The sequence below is a fragment of the Rana temporaria genome, chromosome 7 (assembly GCF_905171775.1).
Source record: "Rana temporaria chromosome 7, aRanTem1.1, whole genome shotgun sequence".
NCBI classification, from domain to species: domain Eukaryota; kingdom Metazoa; phylum Chordata; class Amphibia; order Anura; family Ranidae; genus Rana; species Rana temporaria.
In genome coordinates, this window is record NC_053495.1 from 95,417,630 (window position 1) to 95,442,816 (window position 25,187).

The 25,187-nt window shown below is 42.3% G+C and overlaps 1 protein-coding gene across 1 annotated transcript in view; it reads right to left on the minus strand.

The window, feature by feature from the left end:
- The window catches only part of MYH9 (myosin heavy chain 9), a 135,597-nt gene that overhangs the window by 14,674 nt on the left and 95,736 nt on the right, over window positions 1-25,187 (minus strand). Inside the window, exons 28-40 of the mRNA XM_040359691.1 lie at window positions 23,930-24,136; window positions 23,650-23,754; window positions 21,674-21,826; window positions 21,068-21,316; window positions 20,241-20,453; window positions 19,791-20,003; window positions 18,136-18,297; window positions 13,593-13,721; window positions 13,341-13,429; window positions 10,835-10,958; window positions 10,351-10,559; window positions 7,119-7,227; window positions 6,872-7,044 (exon numbers count right to left, since the gene is read on the minus strand). Coding sequence (XP_040215625.1) covers window positions 6,872-7,044; window positions 7,119-7,227; window positions 10,351-10,559; window positions 10,835-10,958; window positions 13,341-13,429; window positions 13,593-13,721; window positions 18,136-18,297; window positions 19,791-20,003; window positions 20,241-20,453; window positions 21,068-21,316; window positions 21,674-21,826; window positions 23,650-23,754; window positions 23,930-24,136 — 2,135 coding nt within the window. The remainder of the gene's footprint in view (window positions 1-6,871; window positions 7,045-7,118; window positions 7,228-10,350; window positions 10,560-10,834; window positions 10,959-13,340; window positions 13,430-13,592; window positions 13,722-18,135; window positions 18,298-19,790; window positions 20,004-20,240; window positions 20,454-21,067; window positions 21,317-21,673; window positions 21,827-23,649; window positions 23,755-23,929; window positions 24,137-25,187) is intronic.

Genomic DNA, 25,187 nt, shown 5'->3' on the forward strand with positions numbered 1-25,187 from the left:
ACCAACTTGTCCGCCAGTTCCACGCAGACTGGGGAAGCCTGTTGCTTTTCCAACTCTTGGTGCAAAATTTTTGCCCATTCAGTGACACCAGGGCCGTGGCCAATACAGGCCGCAATGCTGACCCCACCACCGTACACGGGGACCGGGCGATTGCCTCGGCCCTCCTATCGGCTGGGTTTTTAAAAGCTGGGGTCCCCTCCACCGGAATCGTGGTCACCTTGTTTAACCTGGAGACCGGGGGGTGCAAACTCTCCTCAAAGGGGTAACGTACCGCCATGCGTTTTGGGACCAAAAAGGCCCGCTGCCGGTTGTTCCCATTCTTTGTAAATAAACGTATCAAAATTAGTTAAGTAGGTGGAACGCCTTAGCCATGCGGACCCGCTTGTGGGACCCAAAATGGACCAACAGGTCTGTAGATGTCCCTGCCGTATCCTCTATCTTTAGGGTATCCCGCACTGCTGTGATAAGTGCCCCTACAAGTGCCCTTTCCTGCGCTGACCCGGAGTCATTCTCACTGTCCTGGTCTGCATACTCTGACACTTCAGAACAGGGGCCGTGTGCCACAGCCAGGCCAGAGTCTAAATCAGAGCTTTCCCCAGAATACGGTGGGGGGGAGTTTTTTTACCCCCCCCCCTTGCGCCCACACGCTGCTTCCACCCTGGCAACGAAAGACTGCCGACAATGCGTCCATAGGCACTGCAGGTGAACCGGTTGCCACCATAGGTATGTCTGGGGAAGAAGTGCCAGCTTCTGACACCATGCTAACCCACACTCGCCTGACACCCGGTAGGGACCGCAGGCCAGTTACACCAAAAGTCCACCCTCCTCGCTGCCACAGACTGAGGGGGCCCCCCGCAGGATTCAACACCCTGTCTCAGGTACTGCGCTATTGCTGTCCGCTCTCCCTCATGAGGTGTTCTGTGCAATTTGTGCCGCTCCAGCGCTAGAGGCCAAAACCAAGGTGAAAACTGCAAGAACTTTTAGACTAAGGCTATGGGAAAATGGCCGCTGAACCTCCTGAAAAACTACAGGAAAATGGCGTGTCCGTGCGGAGGCCTCCCACAATGCACACTAAAAACACAGAGAAGCGACAGCAGAGCCCCATCCACACACAGCCCCCCCCCTGCCGATAAGGAGCCCCCCCGGAAGACCCCCATTCGGTAGCGCAGCGGCCCAAGCATGGGGAGGAGGGAAAGGACAGGGAGAGAAGGAGAATAAGAGACCCCCAATTCGACCACCCAAGGAATGCCCAGCTGCCCCGTCCTGCTGAGACAGGTGGAACCATACTTACCCCTCCTGTGGGGACTGATGGACACCATTCCAGACAGACCCATCACCCGAGCGGGGTGGCCGTCGGCCACGGCACACGGACAGCATTAGCCGGGTCATATGTGTCCCCCGGAGCATATAGCTCGCCGGCCACCCCAGGATCAAACGGCCACGTCATGGCCGACCCAGCGCGTAGCTAGAGTCTGCTCACGCTCGATGGCCAGGCCGTTGATAGATCACAGGAATCAAAAATCTCAACAAAAAAAAATCTCCACTACCAATGGTCCCCACCGGGAGCCAAGTCCTTCTACACTAGGCAGAAAAAAAACTGAGCTGCTGGATGCAGTGTGAGGGGTTATAAGTCAGTAGGACCGCCCCTTGGGCGGTACTGTACAGTTTTGCCGTTTTAACATGTTCTGGCTAGTCCTCTCCTGAAGGTGGCGATATAACCCTAAGGTCAAGATTTAAGTTGCTGTGTCTGTCAATGAACGAAAGAGAAAGCATTTTTCCCCCCACACCTTCTCAGAAAAGCAAGTTATAACCTAAAGGACTATTGTGCTTATTTATCAAATGCACCAACTTTGCTGCCAATCCAAAAGAGAAGCATTTAGACCCCTTTCACACCAAGGTGCTTTTTGCAGGCGCTATAATGCTAGAAACAGCGCCTGCAAAGCGCCCTGAAAGAGCTGCTCCTTTCAACTGCAGTGTGAAAGCCCGAGGCCTTTCACATTGGAGCGGTGAGCTGGCAGGATGGTAAAAAAAAAAAAAAAAAAAAAAAAAAAGAAGTCCTGCTGGCCTCTGTAGGAGCAGTGAATACACCGCTTCTAAAGCAACCCTGCACTTTGCGGGCCTTTTTAACCCCTTGTTGGCTGGTAGCGGGGGTTAAAAGCACCCCGCTAGCGTCCGAATAGCACCGCAAAAACAGTGAAGCACCGCTAAAAATAGCGTTGTTTTACCGCCGACGCCCCCACCACCCCAGTGTGAAAGGGGCTTTATAGAAAAGTTTCATTCAATAGTCGGCCGGCCTGTTTCAAATTTAGAGTTCTCATATCGAAGTTAACCTTTGATTGATACTGCAGACTACATACAGGGATGTCCAGGAAGGTTCAGAATGCTAGTAGTGTGTGTTTGAGACATTATGTGTATAAAGTGGAATATGCACATAGACATTAGAGACACAGCTGCATATATGCCAGCCACCACCTATTCATGTCTATGGGTTACTGTACATAGCATTAAGACATCCCTGCAGGCACCAACAGCAATAAGTTTGTCAATACTGAATTAAAAAAGTAAACAAGGCATTCAGAGTCGGTTCACACTAGGGCGACACGACTTCCAGCGCGACTTTCAGAGGCGACTCCGACACGACATGAACCACAGGGCGATCTGGGGCGATTTACAACACAACTTTAAGTCGTCTCCAGGACAGGAGACTTTCCAGTGGCCAATCAAACAACAATCAGCTCTGGGAGAGGGAGGGGGAAGGAGGGGTTTGCCTGAGAAATGTATGTTATCTTCCTGGAAAGTAGCTTCAGATAAGACAGTGATCAGACTTGGAGGCGACTTCCATTGAAATCAATGGGTACAAATCGCCTACAAGTCGGATTGAAGTAGTACAGGAACCTTTTCTGAAGTCGGATCGCCTTGAGTCGTGTGTATTAACACCGCTCCCATTCACTTCCATTGTTTTTCTCTACAGCGCGACTTGGGACGACTTGAGGCGACATGAAGTCGGATCGCAAGTCGCCCCAGTGTGAACCGGCTCTTATTTTCATATTATATTGCAAAAAATAAAGAAAAAAATTGCACTGGAGGAAAAGCATACATTAGTCTGAACCAAGACCAGGGGAATTATCATCAAGGCACCTGCATTAAGGTGAAAAAACAGGAAGGTTTACAACCCCTTTAAGTTAAAAACAGTTTTTTGCTAGAAAATTACTTAGAACCGCCAAACATTAGATATTGTTTTCCAGACACCCTAGAGAATAAAATGGCGGCCGTTGCAATACTTCGTCACACCGTATTTGCGCAGCGGTCTTAAAGGCATTTTTTTGTTTAGTTTTTAAATGAAAACAGTAAAATTAGCTTAATTTTTTTATATTGTGAAAGATAATGTTATGCCGAGTAAATGGATACCCAACATGTCATGTTTCAAAATTGCGCCCTGCAGGTTACTAGTTTTGAGTTGGAGGTCTTTTGCTAGAATTATTGCTTTTGCTCCAATGATCGTGGCAATCAGGGCTGTGGAGTCGGAGGAAATTTTGGGTACCTGGAGTCGGAGTCGGCAAACAATGCACCGACTCCGACTCCTACTAAATTTAGATTGGAATAAAAAAAAAAAAAGCAAGTTTAAATGTCCCAATTCACAAAAAGTTATAATTAATGACTTCTCTACTGTAAGAATAAAGACCAATGCATGCAGTGCCTCACGTAACCGCAAAACGAACACGTTAAGTGACCGTGAAGAAGCATGCTTTTCATGTGCTTCACTATATGGCACGCAACGCACAATTAGGAGCTGCAATACTTATACTTTCCATAGTGTTGTGTTCTGCTTTTACAGGGAACGCAGCATCCATGTGTAACCTAGCCTCTCACTGATAAGGGATTAAATAAATATGTTTTTTTGCAGGACTAGAGAGAGACACTTGTATAAGTGAAGGGAATGGAGGGCCAATAGTTCAAGACTGAAGCTGTAAACCGTTGGAAAAACTGTCATTTAGCTAAGGCTATAAAAACTTGTAAACTCTGATTGTTAGCTTAAACTTTAAAAACATGACTATGGGATTCTCCTAGGAAAATAATGTTTTAGAATAAATGCCCCTTTCTGGATCCTCCCACTGCCCTATCTTCAGCAGCAGATTTGTTTTCATTGTGTTTGTCTTTTGCTTAAACTGTGCAATACAGTAGACTGTTGGCTTCCCAGCCAGTAGTCCTGTGGTAGGTTGCGTTTCTGTCCCTCAAGGAATGTATAAAATACATTTGCATATTAATACAGAGGAGTCGGAAGTACATAAAACTGAGGAGTCGGAACATTTATCTACTGACTCCACAGCCTTGGTGGCAATACCTCACATGTGGTTTGAACAACCTCAACACTTATGTATGCGTTCGCTTCTGCGGGTGAGCACAGCTGGGCACTAAAGATTATTTTTTTTTTTACTGCCCTTAAAAAAAAAAAAAATGTACTAGCAATGGCTGCGATCTGCTATTTTTATGGGGACTGCGATATTCCATCGGACAGAGCAGACACTTGGCTATTTTTAGATCTGATCGCTGTATAAAAATGTCAATGGTCCCAAAAAAGTGTCAATGGCAGGGAAGGGGTCAACACTAGGGGCGATCAAGGGGTTAACTGTGTCCTAGGGAGATTTTAACTGTGGGGAGGATGGGACTGACTGGAGACCGATCATTGTTCATACTTAGAATGAACAGATCAGTCTCCTTTCCCCTGACAGCACAGAGAGCTGTCTGTTTACAGCAGGGATCCTCAAACTACGGCCCTGCAGCTGTTGCAGAACTACACATCCCATGAGGCATTGTAAACCTCTGACATTTACAGACATGACTAGGCATGATGGGAATTGTAGTTCCTGAACAACTGGATGGCCGTAGTTTGAAGATCCCTAGTTTACAGCGACAGATATCAGTTTTGTCTCTCAGGAGCAATCGCGAGTGCCCTGCGGTTGCGCCCCCTAATGCTCTGGAAGCGGCTGACGTATACCTACAGCAATTTTCAGACGAGCCAACCTGCTGCAGTATAACTGGCAGCTGGTTGTCTAGTGCAGTGTTTGCCAACTCCAGTCCTCAAGGCACACTAACAGGTCATGTTTTCAGGCTTTCCATTATTTTGCACAGGTGATTTGATCAGTTTCACTGCCTTAGTAATTACCACAGCCGTTTCATCTGAGGGAAATCCTGAAAACATGACCTGTTGGTGTGCCTTGAGGACTGGAGTTGGGAAACACTGGTCTAGTGGTCAAAAAAAATAAAGTTTTTAAACACACTCCGTCCCGCCGAGCTCACGCACAGAAACAAAACGCATTCGTCAATAGCGGCCGCATATGAAAACGGTGTTCAAAACACACATGCAAAATTATCATTGCGATCGGTAGAGCGAGAGCCCTAGACCTCCAACTCAAACCATGTAACCTGTAGAATTGAAAATGTGCCATATGGTGATTAAAGGGGTTGTAAAGGAAATGGCTTCCTTTACCTTAGTGCAGTCCTCTTTCACTTACCTCATTCTTCGATTTTGCTTTTAAATGTCTTTTTCTGAGAAATGTTCACTTCCTTTTCTTCTGTCTGTAACTCAACACCGTTATGCGAGGCTTTCTCCCTGGTGTGGAGAAAGCCTCTTGAGGGGGCGAGCAGGCAAGTCAGGACACTCTACTTTGCAAATAGAGAAATGAGCTGTGTGAGTGGGCGTCCTGACACTCCAGCTCGTACCCTCCCCCTCAAGAGGCTTTCTCCACACCAGGGAGAAAGCCTCACATTACGGCGCTGAGTTACAGACAGAAGAACGGGAAGCAAGGATTTCTCAGAAGAAATAAGGACATTTAAAAGCAAAAACAAAAGATGAGGTAAGTGAAGGAAGATATTTAGGGGAAAAAAAATGTTTACTTTACAACCCCTTTAAGGGTAAAAGTTTGTCGCCATTCCACGAGCAGGTGCAGCTTTGAAGCGTGACATGTTGGGTATCAGTTACTCAGCGTAACATCATTTAACAAGCTAAAAAATTGGGCCAACTAGAGTTTTCCAAGAAAAGTGCACTTGCAAGACGCTACGCAAATACGATGTGACAAAAGTAGTCATCAACCACCATTTTATTCTCTAGGGTGTTGGGGGGGATAAATAAAAAATAAAAAAAAACACAACAAAAAAACACAATGTTTAGAGGTTCTAAGTAATTTTCTAGCAAAAAACACAAAACAGAACAAACTGATTAACTTGTAAAACAAGTTTGAAAAACAGGCTTGGGGGCTGAAGTGGTTAAATTATCCAGCTATCATTTTAATGGTAGGTTTGTCAGTGGGCAAACCTAAATCAGCAAGGGATCAAATACTTCCCCCCCCCCCCTAACTGTATAGCACTCCGACTACACATTGCACCAAGGTGAGCGCCCATGCAGGATACACTGCCCAAAGCAACAGCATGGGGCCTGGGTACAGCTCCCAAGGTTTACCGAGGTTGTGCCGATACAGATGCAGTGTTACTAGAAGGCAGTGAGTTAAAGAAACCAAGGTATAAAAAAAAAATAAAAAAAAAAAAAGAAGAAAAAAAGATATAAAATTAAACTAGTTAAGCCAAGAAGGATCTCTCCATAAATGAGAGGTCTATCACGTTGGAACACTAGCACAAAACTCCGTGCTCAAAGGAATACAGTAGGTTATAGATGCTCAAAAGTTTAGCAGTGTCAATCACCTGAAGGTACAAGCCTATAAGCCAGAATCTAGGAATATTTTGCCCTGTATTGTAGAAAATATCGGCTTATATCACACGATGATACATTGCCCTGGCCAACCATCAAGAACCCAGCTGCAGTGTACCAAGTTTGGAGAGCAAGTGCTGTAGACATTAGGTTTAAGCAATGACTTACCGAAGCTTGCTCTTAAGAGTGTTCACCTCCCGATTCATGGCATCTGCTGTTTCTGTGGCATCTTCAAGTTCACGCTGCAGTTTGCGGCGCATTGCATTTGCACGCTGTGCTTCTTCTTCAGCCTCCTCCACCTGGCGTTTCAACTGTTTCATTCGAACGTTGTTCTTCTCAGCCTGGCATCAAAACACACATTTTTAAAAATTGTTCAACTAAAAACTGTTCTATAGAATTATATTCAATTTCTAACCTGATCTTTGTATTGCTCTGCATTGCGCCTTTCATCCTCCACCTGCATCAAGACATCCTTTAGTTTTTTCTCTGTACGGCGCACTTGCTTGCTTGCATTCTGCCTTTCCCTGTAAGGGACACAAATATGGAGTTCCTTATGAAAAAAAAAATCGTATTCAACTTCAAATATGTTATTGTCAGTTCCAACCATCCCCATACCCCATTATCCGTACAATTGTTACTCAGATTGCATTTGTTCCTCTGCTGCTTTGGGCTGAAGGGAATTTATATTCTGGTACTAGTATGTTATTAATACACGATTACTGTATATACACACACTCACACATTTACTTGTAGACTAGGTACCGCCAAAAAGCAATCTAACACATATTTCAGAGGGCTGGTGAGCAGCAGCCGCCAGGCATTCAGGATGCGATACTACCTCCTAAATACCTGCATTGTTTGAGATCTGAATGGGGATTTTGTTTGTAGATACGGCACCACAACTGCGAGCCAAGTGTTTTGTTTGTGGTTGCAACGTGCCACATTCACTTGAGTCACATTTGCCAGTGCCGCTACTGGTCGATTACGACAGGGGCATCATTTTTGGCGCATGTGTACAGGCCTTGGCGACAGCATACTAGGTGGGTGGTCAGACAGCTACTCAACAAATAGCTCTGTGCAACCCCCTACCACTCCCATGTGAACAAAGACAGATTGGTCTTTCCCTGGTTGGGACAACCAGGGAAGAATCTAATCAAACAGATCTGGGTATTTAACAATATATAGGCACAAAAACAGATCGGTGTTTGATTAGATGCTTTAAAAAGGAAGGATAAATTAGGGGTTCTAAACCCTGTCTCCATAAAGCAATCACTACCCAAAGCACTCCCATTAGCCTGTGTTCAAGCATGAATGGAAACACGCAAGTCCGGCACGCCCATGTACATGTTTGCAACACACGCAGTGGACGCCTTGTACGGAGAAACGTAGCATTGGGTGGAGCCAAGGACTCCAACGTCATCACACTCCAGTTGGTTTGGCGTGAGCCGCCGCTGGTAGTCTGTTTTTTATTCGTTTTTATTTGGATGTCAGTAACCCGTTAATTTTAATAAAGGGTACCTTTTTGATATACTGCACCATGAAGTTCCCCCCCCCCCCATTAATAAATATGCCCAAACCTGCTCATTGAACGCCGTTACCCATCACTATCCCGGGAGGAGATAGGGTATGTGTCCCGGGATAAAGATCCAGCTGATACAAAGGGTTGCTTGGTATCCCATGGAGAGGTGAAAAAGTTTGTCAAGGAAGGATTTTCTGCTGTGGATCAACTTCAATGTCCGGAGCCTGGTGAACCAACCCCGGTGTGCTGAGCCCGTTTGATCTCCGTAACAGAGATTCCATCTGAGTCGGTAAGCAGCCAATTTAATCTACCTTTACCCGATGGCAGCATAAAACTGAAAATTTGTATCCCTGCTCCTGTGTTTGATTGAATCCTTGTTTTTTTTTTACTTTAAAAGTTGCTTTTTATTGCTTTTTCTTTTGGACTTTAAAGTGGAGTTCCACCCATAAATATAACATTACATCAGTAGTTTTAAAAAAATGTCATTAGTCCTTTACGACATTTTTTTTTTTTTTTTTTTAGATGCCTTCAAAGTGTTGTTGCTAGGCAGAATAGTTAATCTTCCCACTTCCTGCACCTAGGTGCTTAACCTCCCTGGCGGTATGATTCTTTCAGAAAAAAAACATGCTGAAAGCGGTACCATTATTTGCAAGGAAATTTGGCGTTTTATACTGTAGGCCTGTAATTTTTAGAAATAACTCACTTAAATCTGACCAAACAAGATTCTAATTGGCATCCCGGGTATGACATTTTTTTAAAAACAAAATTATAATATAATAAATAATTATAAATAATTATAACAAATAATAATATAATTATAATAAAAATTATTCAATAATGTAATCAAATCAAAATCACTGAAATTTGCTCAGTTGCAGAATTGTTGCTGTCATTTTTTTTTTTTTATGACGAATTTCCCCACAAATCGCTATCGCACAATTCTGCAAGTGATTATAATTTATTATCGCTGTTTTTTAGCTGATCTAAAACTATTTTTGACATAAAGGGACACTTTTGGTTGCTATGGACAATCTACAGTTTGCAGGGAGAAAGAAACGTTTTTATTATAAAAAAATGACATGCATGACACAGGACAGACCACTAGGGACAAGGGGGGTGTGTTTTTTTTACATACAGTACTGTAATCTATAAGATTACAGTATGCTGTATGTAATGTGTTTATTTACTTTTTTGAATTTGGCGCCGTTCTCCGTCCCCGTGCGTCGTAACGTCGCAGGGAACGGAGATCGGCGTCACACAGAGGCACTGTGTGAATCGAGCGAGGTCCCACTCGCTCACACAGCGCGGTGGCATCGCTGGATCCAGGGACAAGGTAAGTAAACCATGCCTGTGGATCTAGCGAGGCAAGCCCGAGTCTGACTCGGGGTTACCGCTCGCAGCAGGAAAATCTAACCCCGAGTCAGACTCGGGAATACCGCCAGGCAGGTTAATGCTTCCTAACCTACACCGCACAGACTCCTGGGAATGCAGTGGGTGTAACTTTCCAGGAGTCTGTGCACTCCCCAGTCTCAAAGAATCATGTGACTTGGACAGCACAGGTGCTGAAACCTGATCTGACACTGCTTGTGCAGCACTGAGCGTGTGCGAGTTTTGCAAGGCTGAAATCCAGGAAGTCATACAGTCTGGCTTCATGATGCCCACACTTAAGATGGCCCCAGTCAATTTCTATTTTATAAAGTGTCTAAATGTATATTTAAAAAGTGAAATTGTGGCCGGAACTCCGCTAAGTGATCACTCAGGATTATTGCTGAAAGTGTGCAGCAGTTTTCATTCACTTATATTGCTGCTTGCTTTCATCGCTTGTGTATGAACGGCATTGTGTTTATATTCACATTAATTCTCATATTTTTTTTCAAGTTTATATACACTTTTATAGTCGCTTGTTTATGCGATTTTTTTTTTAGGTAGCGCATTACTCTCACTTTATTACATGTATTTTGTTTTGCAAGTCAAAACCTGAAAACTACACTGTCTACAGGGTGACAATTCTGCATTATTTCAGAGCTGCTCTAGAAAGTGTAAAAGTGGATTTACTGGCAGTATCGACAGGTAATAAAACGGTTACAACGATTACTATTGGTATAACCCCTTTCTGCATTATACATACTTTGTCTCTGTATCAAGCTGTTCCTCAAGTTGTACAATCTTTGCTTCCAATGCAGTGATTGAAGCTTTAAACTTAGATTTAACAGATCCCTCCAACTCCTGAAGCTTAGTTTTCAGCTCTTTATTCTGGCGATCCATTTGTTGGCGAGCATTTTCATTTTTCTGAGCATTGCTGCGCTCTGCATTCAGATCAGCATTCAACTGGTCAGTCTTAAATAAAATGAAAAAAAAAAAAAAAAAAATGAATATGCCATGCTGCACAGAAGTATATAATATATATATATATATATATATATATATATATATATACACACACACACACACACACACACACACATAATATATATAAATATATATATACATATATATATATATACATACATATATACATACATATATACACATATACACATATACACACACACACACACTATGTTTTTTTCCATTAAAGCTATACAGTGTTGAAGTGGTAATAAATCTCCAACCTGTAGAGTTGCTTTCCTCAGTCTGTCATTGACAAGTTCTGTGTTGCCCTGTTCCTCCTCTAGTTCCTCTTCAAGCTGTGCAATGCGCGATTCCAAACGTCTCTTTTCTTCTACAGCTAGAGCACTAAAATTACAAAGATATAATATGAAGCAATACATCAAAAACTGCTTTTTTTGCATAACTGAGCTCCACTCATGTTTTATTACATAGTGTAAGGCTTCTTTCACACTATGGATTGTATGTCCGTTTTATAATATCCGTATTACACCTATTAACGGACGTTTATTAACGGATTTAATAACGGATACATACGGATAAATATTTTACCATTCTTCCTTTATTGAAAACGGATAATGTTTATCCATATATATCCGTATACATCCGTTATATCATTCCTTTCTAACGTCCGTTAATAAAAACCATTTCACCCTTTCTTGAAGTCCAGCTCCAGAAGTCTTTACTGAGCATGCTCAGTAAAATTAACGTCCGTTAACATAACGGACATTTACGGAGACATTTACTAACGTCCGTGCGCCATAGACTTCAATGTTAAAATATAACGGACGTTAATATATCCATTACTTGCAACGGACAAAAAATGGACAAAAAAGAGTGCAAGACCCATCACATATTCCGTTATAACTAACGTCCGTACGTTATAACGGACTATTATGGATCTTTACGGAACATAAAAAAAATCCCATAGACTTTAATGATATTTTATAAAGGACATATAACTTCCGTTTTTTAACATTATCTGACGGATTTTAATACGGATTATTAAAACGGATTTATTTTGTAGTGTGAAAAGGGCCTAACAATTTATTTCCAAGTTTATTCTTACTCTGAATAGCTTCATGTTCGGTCCCTCCCGGTACCTCCAGGTGCAGGGTGCTGCAATAGTATGCAAACCTGGGGGGGTTTAGAGGGAACTATCTGCGCATAAAGACATTTCCAACTTTTTGCATATTATTTCTTGGTAGCCATATGTTGAGGTCCTGATATTTTGGTCAGGAACAAAGAATGAATTGATTAAATTCATGGCTAATATTTCTAGCAACAAATATAACTTGAAATTCACGATGGACTGATCAAAAAAACAAAACAAAACAAAAAAAACAAAAAACACAGCTTTTTGGCTGTTGGGATTTTCATTAACCAAGAAGGGATTGGTGGGCTCCTAAACAGGAAGCCTTTTGCAGGCAATACCATTTTTGCACACCACTAGCTCAGATTTGGAACCTTTGCTCAGCAGTATACCCTAAATCCAGAAGACCTGTATTCTACATTAACTCCTTGCCGTTGAGCATACGCACATATGCGTCCTTGGTTTTTGGGGGTTATACAGGGATGATGCCCGCAGCTGCAGGCATCATTTTTCAGAGCAGGCGAACAGCTTTCCGGTGAGAACAACCGATGCGGCTAAAAGCCGCTTGGTTATTATACCGGAGGGGACATTCTCCTCCCTCCCGATCCACGATGTGCCATCTCCTGCGCCTAGAGAGACTGTCACAAAGCTATAAATGGCTGGGGGGGGGGGGGGGTCAGTTTTGTTGCCGATCACATGCGATGTCTGTGCATTGCAAGTTTGTATGGCTGAACTCGCATTGGATTTGCACAGTGTGGGTGTGAATCACATGCGATGTCTGTTCGCTACAGTGTGAACCCAGGCGGAACCAAGGTAAGCATGCATATTCCAAACCTGAGGGACGGCTGTGAAAGACAGACCATCACTGTAGTAAGCGGCACTACTGGAGTGATTGCTGTGGTCTTCTGGGTCCTGTGGCAAATGGATGTAGTTTTGATCACTCAGCCGCCAGTCACATTTTTTGCTTCCAACGAATACAAGGCGTACTCCATTTAGATAAGGTGAAGATGGCGATGTCACCATCCCACCCCTGCCTCTCCACCTCATCCAATCAGAATTGCTTGCATTCACCGCAAACAGCGGCCACATCGGGTGAACATCAAATTGCATTTTTCAAGTTTATCCCCTAGGTGGGGTTTGTTCACCCTTCCAGGCTTTTGCCACAAACCGTTTTATGCATTACAGTGTCCTCCATACATTAACATCCAGTGCCGTTTGTTCTAAAAAAAAAAGTTTAGGAGTTCATTACATTGCTGTGTTCCCATCCTGTAAACTACAAGACAGGAACACAATGGATTAAGCGCCTGAAAAAGTAAGAATGTTTAGAAAAAGGGCACTGTGGATTGATGTATAGGGAGGTTTATGGCAAAAAGTTGGTAAAGGTAAGGTAACCCTTTAAAGTGGTTGTAAACCCTTCATCGGAGGAGAGTATTACATAACGGACTGAGAAAATGTGTCAAAAGTGTTCAATGTATTTGCCATAATGTCGCAGTCCCGATAGAGAGTATTATATAATGAGCTAGTATGCTATCCATACTAGCTCATTATGCCTTTGTCTTGCTTTTTGTGCCTTTATTTCCTCTTTAATGGCCCTACTAAAATGTATATGCTTATGGCAGTAAACATTGCAGTCATACCCTTTGCCACTGCTGTTTGCAATCTCCTCTGCCAGTTCATCTCTCTCCTGCTGGGCTTGGCGTTTGGCACGCTCAGCAGCAGCAAGATCCTACAAAACATAAGATAAAAGGTTATACTTTACACACAACTTAAAATAGGACAATTGGGTATAAACTAAAATGTGTATTTTCAGGTTTATGGTTCTGCAAAGTCTTTGACAATCAAATTTCTCTTACAAAATTGTATTTAATAGATTAAATATATGGCATTACCTCCTGCATATGGATCATCTCTGCTTCAAAACTCTTGAGTTTCTTCTCATTTTCTTTGGACTGGCTCAAAATGTCATCTCTGGATGCTCTTGCATCCTCCAACTCTCTCTGGTAATCCTTCATCTGTGCCTGTGGCAAATAGATGTTTGTCCATTACTTTTTTTGAGAACATCCTTCAATGTTCACATTTTTGTGATTACAGAAAGAACACATACAGGACAAAACAATGTGGCTTACAGTATATGATAAAAAATGCGATCTTTATTCTATGGATTACAGACATAGCTTGTATGGACTGCAAGTTAAGCCATAAAGTACAACATATCCATAAAACGATTACATGAGAAGAGTGCTGCAGGTATGAATGATTTGCATTGCAATTACAAATGAATTGTGGTCCAAGTGTTCATTACTCTGTGTACATTCAGCTATAAACTCTGGAGCTGTAAACCAAGACTAAGTGCCCTTTCAGACGTGCGGACCATATGTACGCATTTTCATCCATCCGTTGCGGATCAAAACGGAACATACACGGGTCCCTAAGTGATTACAGGTGTCATCAGATGACCATCCGCTGACATCCGTAATCACCTGCCTCCGCACTGATCCGCATTTGCGAACGGAAGAAAATCCTATTTTTCTTCCATCTGCCGGATCGGATGAACACGGACATACAGTCCGTGTTCATCCGATCCCCCATAGGGCAGAGCGGAGGAAAGACAGGGCGGTCCCTGCACAGTGTGCGAGGACCGCCCTGTCAGCTTCCTAGCTCAGCAGAGATTTTTACGGAGGATCCCCGCTGAGCTTTTGCGGACACACGGAGCGGATCATTACTGATCCGCCCGTGTGAAAGGGCCCTTAAGAGTAACTGCACTTTTTTGTTTGTTTTATTTTCTCTAACAAACACACCCCTCCCCCTCTGGGCGATCCATGTACATTGCAGGGATTTTAACAAACTGCTGCAGATTCCTACCTTTTGTGATTCTGAAGTGAAAGCGTGACTCTGTATGGGTGTAGTTTCATAATTAGCAATTAGTTGCTGCACCTGCAGAGCTCTGAGGAAATAGACAAGGCCTGCGTCCCTTTTGAAGGGATTTCCCTTTGGGAGCATCTCACTAAAAAAATATTTTTATGTTGCAGGGTATGCCAAACCAAAAATCTGACTTGCATCTTAGTGCAAACATCTGAGAAAAAAAAATCAAAAAAATCAGTGACTCAATCAAAGGCAGGAAACTAAGTTACGGGAGGCATTCTGTACACCATCTGTGTGAAGAAAGTCTCCAGGTAGCCACATTGCTTTGCACTTCACAGAAAATTTACAGAGCTGCAGATTGAAAAGGAAAAGGTAATTTTTAACATTCATTCAATTACAATATGACTTGAGATGCAATTGTATATGCTATATTTTTAATTTGACAGTGGAGTTACTTTAAGGCTGGTTCAAGGTTGGTGGTGCAACAGTTAGGTCAAACCATCCTTGCCATCTTTAATTTCTGCAAGCGTAGGTCAAGCATTCTCAAATTTTAAATCAGGTTTACCTTTTCTGTCCACTGGTGTGATATAAAGAGGTTTTCCCAGCCAAACATAATAACCCCTTCACAGCCAGTGTCATTAGTACAGCATATTTTTAGCACTGATCACCATTTGTCACAGGTCCCCAAGAAGTGGCAAAAGAGTGTCAGACCGTCACAATATTGCAGTCCTGCTATAAATCGCCGCCATTACCAAAAAATATATATATATATATATATATATATATATATATATATATATATATATATATATATATATATATATATATATATTCCATAGGTTAGCAGATTATTAATTTTGTGCAAACCAATCAATTTACGCTTATTTTTTTTGACCAAAAATATGTAGCAGAATACATATTGGCCTAAACTTGATTTTTGATTTTTTCGTCATTGTATATGTCATGGCAGAACGATTTTTTTCTCAAAACTGGCCTTTGTTTATAATGCAAAAAGTTTTTTTAATCTTTGTTAAATCTTCTGTGGTCAAGTGTAAAATTAGAGATTTGGGTGGGGTCCTGTTATCCTTATTTCCATTACAAGGGATGGCAATATTCCTTGTAATTGGAATTAAAAAAATAAAAGGGACGGTGTAAAAAACAAAAGAAATATTTTTTTTTTTAAAGCATCCTCCATATGCTTGCGGCAAAAGTAAACAGTGTTTAAACCACACGTCAGATATCGCTGCAATCATTCGAATGAGAGCAATCATACAAGGGCAAGACCTCTAACTGGGAGCCTGTAAAAAAAAACAAAAAAAAACTAAATCTATGGATATTTTTAGGCACCGTAGTATGGTCCCAGTTTCACCAGCATGCACAATTTTAACCACTTGACGACCAGCAGCCGCAGTTACTATGGCAGCATGGCTTGGCTAAACTACAATGTCGCTTCGCCCTGTGGCCACTAGGGCTGCTCTCCCCCGGAGCCGATGCTAGTGCCCAGCAGGCACGATGACTGCTTGTAACCCAGCGAGAACTGGGGTGTGTGCACGCGCACACACACACACACACACACCGGTTCTTTCAGGGGAGAAATGACTGAAAATGTGTCCTCCATAATGTCGCAGTCCCGATAAAGATATATATATATATATATATATATATATGTGTAAAAAGTAATTCTATCCTCTAACTTTTGCGCAAACCAATATACACTTATTGCAATTTTACCAAAAATATGTAGAATACATATCGGCCTAAACTGAGGGATTTTTTTTTTTATATATGTATATAAAAATGTGGGATATGGCAAAAAGTAAAAGATAATTTGCTTTTTTTTTTTTAAATTGTCAGTATGTTTATAGCGAAAAAAAATAAAACCAGAGGCGATTAAATGCCACCAAAAGAAAGCTCTATGTGTGGGGGGGGGGGGGGAAGCAGGGGTGTAACGGATCGTCACCGATCCGTGATCCGAACGGGTCATCCCGTTCGGATCAGCACACCGCGTGATCCGCGAAGCGCTCCGGAGCCTCGGCCTAGGAAAGTCCCCGGCCATCTTGCTCCACCCAGTGTGCTTGCCAGAGCCCAGTGCACAGCGTGACACGCCTCCCCGCCTCAGCGCGCTGAGGCAGGGAGGCGTGTCGCACTGGGCTCTGGCAAGCACACTGGGTGGAGCAAGATGGGACCACAGACATGTGGAGAGGAGACAGATCTACACCTGCCGGTAGGAGATGCATGGCTGTCTGTACACCAGAGGGGGGGGGGGGGCCTGTGACACCAGAGGAGTGGGGGGCCCTGTGACACCAAAGGAGGGGGTGACACCAGAGGAGGGAGAGCCGCTGTGACACCAGAGTGGAGAGCGACACCGGTGATACTAGAGTAATGATAGTGATTAGGGGGCAAGCGGACATCTTGTTGCACCCAACAGAGTTTTAGAGTCAGTTATTTTCATCACAAAACGGAGCTCATTTGCTTAAATACAGTACATGTAAATCTGACGGACTGTTTACATGTTACATTTTAAAAGCCGCAGCAAACCTGCTGACCTTACATGGTTGCTAATGTGACAGAACACCTCTGATTTTCACATTTAACTAAATGTGAAAATTGGAGCTGTTCTGTCACATTGGCAACCATGTAAGGTCAGCAGGTTGGCTGCGGCTTTTAAAATTTACCATGTTAACAGTCCATCAGATTTACACGTACTGTATTTAAGTAATAAGCTCTGTTTTGTGATGAAAATAACAATCTGAAACTCTGTTGGGTGTAACAAGTTTAGTCTTTTTTTTTTTCCCTTTATTGCTGATCCGAAAAATGATCCGATCCGTGAGTTTTTTGATCCGTTGCACCCCTAGGGGGAAGACACAAATTGTTTGGGTACAGAGTCGCACGACCGCGCAATTGTCAGTTAAAGCGACGCAGTACCAAATTGTACAAAGTGCTCTGGTCAGGAAGGGGGTAAAATCTTCCGGGGCTGAAGTGGTTAAAGTATGACATGTTCGCTATCCATTTATTCTGCAGATCTTTCACATTATTAAAAAAAAAAAAAAATTGGGATTTTTTTTTATTATTCATTTAAGTGTAAATTGCCTTTGAAAGACCTCTGTGCAAACACTGATAAAATATTACAGCAATGGTTTTATTTTCTAGGGTCTCAGCTAAATATATTAGATTGGGGGGGTTCCAAGTAATTTTCTAGCAAAAAATACTGATTTAAACTTGGTTTTATGTTGCGTTTTTTTTTTTTTTTTGATACCCAAGACAGATCAGCGACCTGATTACAAATGAAGTTCACACATGACAAGCCACGATTTTTGAAATGTGCAACTTGATTCAAAGTTTCAGTGGATCATGGATTGTAGAGTTCAAATTCATATATAAAGCACAATGACTCTAGCTGGGATGCTTTCAAACGCCAAACAGGGTGCCCCTTAAACCAGGGAAAACCACACATAAAAAGCCGAGAGCACCAGACCAATGGACAGAGAAAAATAAATAAATATATATATAATAATTGAATGTTTTTAAACAGATCCTTGTTGTTCCTCAAATCTCTGCACATTATTGTACCTGCAATTTACGAAGCTGCTTTATTGCCTCTTCTCTGCTTTTGTTTGCAGAGTCAATCTGTCCTTCTAGGTCTTTCAAATCCATCTCAAGCTTCTTTCGAGCTGCTACTGCCAATGAACGTTGTTTCTTTTCATCTTCAAGTTCTGCTTCCATTTCTTTCACCTGGAATACAAAAGATAAAAGCCGTTTAAAATGTTATGTCTGTATAGTTTGCATTAGCCGATTAAGACTTCTTGCACATTGCAGCTTGAAAAAGCTCAGTACAGCTTTTTTTTACTGTACTAAAGTCAATTGTAATGCGCCTAGGCATACAGGCGCGGCGTAAACAAGCACTGTGTATTCTTCAGAGATGGGGAAAAAAAAAAAAAAGCATTTGGTCAGTAATTTACGTCAATAGCACGTAAATGTCCATTAATATTGTGAACGCGAAAAATAAATTTGCGCAAATACATCCAAAAACCGGCTGAACAAAAAAATAAAATTCCGATGCTCAAACAGAATCATCATGTGCAAGTGGCCTAAGACTGCATAATACAAGCATTTTTTTTTTTACCGGTTCCCGACCTGCCCCTGTAAAGAGATGTGAGCTGAATGTCACCCCTGCGCGAAACCCCATATAAACACACACATAGGGTTCCCTTTAAGAGCCACCAGGAGGCGCGGTGGGGTATCCGATGCACGCGGCCGGCGATCGCTTCCGGTCGTGTGCACGAGAGCCAGCACGGGGATTTGCGTGTGTAAAAAACACACAAATCACTGTCAGGATAGAGGAGACATCATTTGTTCCTATCAAGTAGGAACAAAATATGTCTCCTACCCTAGTCAGTCCTATCCCCATACAGTAAGAACACTGAGGGAACACACATTTAACCCCTTGATCGCCCCCTAGTATTTAACCCCTTTACCAGTGACATTTATACAGTAATCAGAGCATAGTTAGCACTGATCGCCATTTGTCAATGCTCCCAAAATTGTGTCAAGTGCCTGATCTGTCCGTCGCAATACCGCTAAAAATCGCAGATCGCCGCCATTACTAGTAAATAAATAAAAAAATTATAAAATGTTTGCCATAGTTTGTAGAATAACTTTTGTGCAAACAAATCAAGGTATGCTTATTGCGATTTTTTTTTTTATACCAAAAATATGTAGAATATATTTTGGTCTAAACTGATGAAGAAATTGGTTTAAAAAACTGAGACGTAGTGGGGCTGCACAAACTGTATGGGGGAGGGGGGGCATTATAGCAAAGCAACAAATTATTTTCCGCAAAATTGTTGCTCTTTTTGTCTATGGCGCAAAATATAAAAACCATAGAGGTCATCAAATTTAGAGACTCAAATTTAGCTTGGGTACAGCATTGCATGACACTGCAATTACAATTTAAAGCAGCGTAGTGCCAAATTGTAAAAAGTGCTCTGGTCAGGAAGGTGGCAATACCCTCCGGGGCTGAAGTGGTTAAATCACAGCCGTACAATAAGTGTTAATCATAGTGGGGGGGTAACTGGTTTTATGCGAGATCACCCAGACGTTCGGCCCCCTTCCCCCGCTGCTGGGCCATTGAGAAAGCAGTCAACAACTACAGTATTTGTAGCTGCCGACTATTTTTTCTGAAGGAGCATGGCGCTCCTCTAATTTCAACATTTAATAGAACCCACCTGTCTGACAAGTTGTTTCTTCTTGTCCTCACTCTGTTCATCACGCCCTTGCAAATCTCTATCAAACTGAGCCTTCATGGCTTGCAAGTTAACTTCCAGGCGGAGTTTAGCATCCTCTGTTGCCTGCAATTCATCTTCAAGTTCTTCCAACTGAGTCTTCATCTCTTCTACTTGCTGTTCCAAGGCTCGTTTAGACTTTTCTAGCTCATGCACCTGGGGAAAAATTGATAGGATGCTTGAATAAAAAAAACATTGTATTACATGTATGCACAAACATAAGACACCCACACAAAGTGTTCATACCACACCTCAAGCTTTGTGACCTTGGGCACTTCAAATAACCGTTGGGAAATTCAATTTCTAATCACTGACATTTACGCTTATTTATGCAAAGATTTATTTATAATGTATAATTGCAATCACAAATTTAATAGATAAAGATTAACCTACACTTTTCCCAACATCATCCTTGGAGCTGACCAAATCTTCCATCTCTGTACGCAGCTGTTTGTTGACCCTTTCTAATTCAGCCTTAAGTTCCAGAGCTTCCTCCAAGGAACGAGCCAAGGATAGGGCTTTGGTCTCTTTCTCACGAGCCTCTGCTTCTGCACGGTCACGTTCTTCTGCATATTTTGCAGAAACAGTCTTCTCCTCACCAAGCATCTATTAAATTAAAATATTAAAGCAAAACACTTTTAATACTAAACACAGATTTACAAAACCTTTTCCATTCTTCAGTTTAATTTAAAAATCTGATGTTACAGCATAATCGACCATATATTCTAAAATTTTAATTAGACACTTGGTTTTGACATAAGGACATCAGTTGGGGGAAACCCCATTCTATTTTGGCAAGCGTTAATTTGTTTTAACCGTTTGATTGCCAGAGTATATGGAGTATGTAAAGGAGCTTAAAAGGAGGAGCGAAGAGGAAAAAAAAAAAAAAAACACCCCTCAAATGTTCCCTAGACAGTAAAAGTGGTTCACCCTAATTTCATTAGGTTATTGCTCTTAATGAGTTTACAGTCATCTTCGACAGACTAAGATTTAAGGTAAATTGGATAGTCTCGTACATTTTTGGCAGCCCCACAGAGGTGGTTATCCAAGAGAATGGAAGGGTGGAAGCTAGTTAATCAGGAATGGCATTTCAGAATTAATTTTTTAATATCACTTTAAAAAAGGGAACCATTCTAAAAAGGATATAAAAAGGTTAAAATTCACTGAGCATTAATTATGCCACAGTGCAAAGTTACAATTAGCATTTTGATTGTATCTACCTGATCAAACTTCTTTTGCTTCTTCTCCAGGTTGGATACAATCTGACGCTGGTGATCGAGATCAACACCAAGATCATCCAGCTCCTGCTGAAGTCTTGTCTTTGTCTTCTCAAGCTTGTCATAAGCAGCTGCCTTTTCCTCATAGCGTTGATTAGTAGCTTCAAGGTCTTTCTGCAGTTTCTTTTTCACCTCTTCAACATTTTCTAAGGAACCAACGCTTTCTTCCATTCGCTTTTTCATATCTGCTATCTAAAATGGACAAGGCCATGAATCACCCTATACCGTTTGCTGCATATAAAGCTGAATTTGCAGAATACCTGCTTTTCACGATTAGTTCATCACCACATAGGTACAAATACTAAAAGGCATAACTACTATAAACTTCAAAATAGAATTAAAACATTAACAGGTTGTTTCTTAAAGATTTTGTTCACGCAATCCAAGCAGTATTCAGTATGGAAAACCATTCTAGCAAAATATAGACTGACCTATTACATCGTAATGTTAAAGTGTATTAGAGTTTCAGGAAAGAACTGCCCATGCATTTAGCATATTCCAAGCAGACAAAATAAAATCCCCACTCCATTACAAACTCTTAAAACACACCTGAGCTTGCAGTGTTGAGACTTGCTTTGATAGGTTTTTCTTTGCTTCCTCCTCCTCTTCCAACTGTTCCAGGAAGCCATTTTTCTCATCTTCCATTTGTTTGAGTTTTGTGCTAAAGCTCAGTTTTTGACGTGTCTCTTCTTGTAAGAGTTCCTAGATCAAAAATATGGATATCATGGATAATAAAGTCTGAGGACTCAATGAATTCAGTCAAAAATTTGGGTGTCATTTTACTTTAAGACTATCGACTGTCCTTAAGGCACAAAATTAACAAGGCTCTACATTTTTTTTTTCTTCAAACAAGTCCTTAACAAGAACTATAAAAAAGGGTCTTATTTAAAGTGGTTGATTAAGACTTACCTGTAGGTGCTGGAAATATCCTAAACCTCCACGGTTTAGGAGATATTTACAATAGAGACAAGCGCCGATTTCTATGGCGCATGCACCATAGACAACAGTGCAGGCGCACTTTAGAAACTGCGATCGTGCCATTTCTAAAGGAGGTTGTGACAGAACCCACTGTCCATTTTGTAAGGGACTGTGGGCGGGCCTCCTACCCACAGATTATTGCCCAGAAGAGACTGGAGACAAGCTGGCATTGAGAATGTAATGCTACATCCCTTCTCACCCATTCACCCCTGTTTTTGCTCATAGACAATGGTCTGGACTGGAGACATCTCTCCGCAGGGGATGTGTATTGAGAGGCTGCCTGCTTACCATAATCCCTTTATGTTTATCTATAGTCTCAATGTACAAATGTTTAGTTCCCATTGGTTGTTCCTTGCCTCCTACCCTCTATGACAAAGCTAAGGGGAGTGTCCCTAACTGTGTGTAAAAGTGTATGTCTTGTATTTAATAAGCAGTTTGTGCTCTGCATGTTTAACCCTCAACACCTGTGTGGATTGTCTCGTGATTGAGGGGTTAAGGGCTGGTTATGGCGAATCTGCAGGCGCGTTTAGAGGAAAGGAGACACAGGTCTGGCGGATGTGCCCACCTGGGGTATGCGAGATCCATCACAGAGGTCATGCTGTGACTGGCAGCTCCTGCATGGGAGTGATGTCATCTCAGCTTTGGCCAATCACAGCGCCAAAGCCGCAACACCCAGAAGTAACACTGGAGCAAAAGGTCACCGGCTGGTGCCGGGCACCACAGCGGTTGATCCCAGGTGAGTATTACACATTGAGCTATAGTATGCTGTGCATACTAGATTATGCCTTTGTCTTGCAGGTGTTATTTTTTGCAAAAGTGGGTTTACAACCACTTTAAGGCAGGTAACAAAAATCAAACTACTGAATAAATAAATAAAAGTACAAAAAAGGATACAGGTCTTCTCTTTTACACACTTAAAGAGGAAGTAAAGCCCCTAAACATAAAATAAAAGAAACCCTGCAAGACAAAAGGCATAATGAGCTAGTATGCATAGCATACTAGCTCATTATGAGGTACTTATTTGAGCTCAAAGCCCCCGCAGCGGCCCTCGTTCGCCTCCGTCGCCACCATTACTCCCGGAGTGACTTCCGGGTATCGCGGCTCGGGCGCTGTGATTGGCTGGAGCCGAGCCAACGTCACTCCCGCGCATGCCCCATCACAATCGCCTTTACCAACGGCACGCTCAGGACGCCTGCGCAGTTGTGCGCATGCGCCATAGACATCGGTGCAGTCTTTTCTACAAATATCTCCTAAACTATGTAGGTTTAGGAGATATTTCTTGTACCTACAGGCAAGCCATTTTAATCTAGGCTTACATGTAGGCAAAAGTGGTCTGTAAGGGTTTATAACCACTTTAATGTCGAGACCCGTCAATCACGGTTAAAAGTAACTGTCAAAGGCCATTTGTAAACTTGGCCACAGCAGGTATTCGACCCCTCCAGGTGGGCTGCATACTTGTTCCCCCCCGAAATACACTATTCTGTATTTTAAAAAACACATTTTCCTACAATGGAAAAGGTTAATAAAACTAGAAATCTTACACATACCTGAGTGTCTTGCAGCTGTGATTCCAAGGTAGAGAAATCTTTAGCAAATTTGCTAGATTTGCTGTCCGATTGAGAAAGGAGACTTGTGACATTGTCCAACTCAACCTAAAAAGACATCACAAAATATATACACCAAATTAATAGGTAAATATTCACCGCCCAAACCCTCCCCCATCTTACGGTTTGTGCAGCACCCACTACATCTCAGTTTGTGCATTGCCCAACCTCCCCATCTGCCCAATCTTTGTCCAGCAATACATTATATACACATGCACTGTACCTGCAGTCTGTTTGCCTTCTCTGACAGCTCAGCACGAAATCTGTCACCTTCCGATACTTTGACTTGCAGTTCCTGAAGCTGCACTTCCACTTTTTTTCTCTTGTGTTCAGAGTCGCCTTTGCCCTGCATAAGAGCTTTAACCTCATTGGCTAGTTCATTACGCTCACTTTCAAGTGCTTGTTTTGCCTTTTCCAAATTTCCTTTTACCTATGGAGGAAAAATAGGTGTTATTCACAGTATAGATCAACATGAAGCCAAATCAGTCTTGAGTACCATCTTTTTGTAGATTGAAAGCGATACACATTGTATAAAAAACAATAACCATGCCCAGCATGGCAAAGGTTTAGTTCTTGTCAAAAGAATGCCGTGAATAATCTGGCATGTTCAAAGTTCTGTAACATGCAAGGCTCACCCAATGAACATTCTTGGCAGTATTAACCACTTAGAACCCCAAACATATATACGTTTTTTTTCCAACACCATAGAAAATAAAATGGCGGTTGTTGCAATACTTTGTCACACCGTATTTGGGCAGCTGCACTTTTTTTTGGAAAAAACACTGTTTTGCGAGGTAAAGAGGAGGTCTAGAGCTAGAATTATTGCTCTCGCTCCAATAATCGTGGAGATACCTCACGTGTGGTTTGAACAGTTTTCATATGCGGGTGCTACTCACGTTCGCTTCTGCACGCGAGCTCGTTTAAAAAAAAAATAAAAATAAAAATGCAACAATGTAAAAAAAAAAAAAAGTCCCTGTGACGGAAGTCTTTTGATGTCGCTTCCGCTCTGCAATGGTACGGAGCCGGGTGGGGGCCATCTTCCACTCACTCAACTGCTTCACTACAGATTGCAGGGTCTTCAGAGTCTCCATCGGGAGGAACACGCTCGCCTCCGGAGTCCAGGACTAGTCCCAAGTATTCCAGTCTCTGGGACGGAACCAACACTGACTTCTGGATATTCAGAAGCCAGCGGAACTATTGGAGAGTCTGACACGTGATAGACACGTCTTCTTCTAATTCTGAGCCTGAGGAAGCTCGCAGGAGAAGGTGATCCAGATATCACACAATAGCAATCCCTCGCTGCCTCAGCAGGGCTAGTATCGGGGCGAGCACCTTGGTGAAAACCTGCGGTGCCGATGCCAAGCCGAACGGGAGGGCCACAAATTGAAAGTGGCCCTCCCCGATCGCAAAGCGCAGAAATCTCTGGTGCTTTGTGCATATGGGAACATGTAGGTACGCGTCCATGATATCCAAGGACGCCA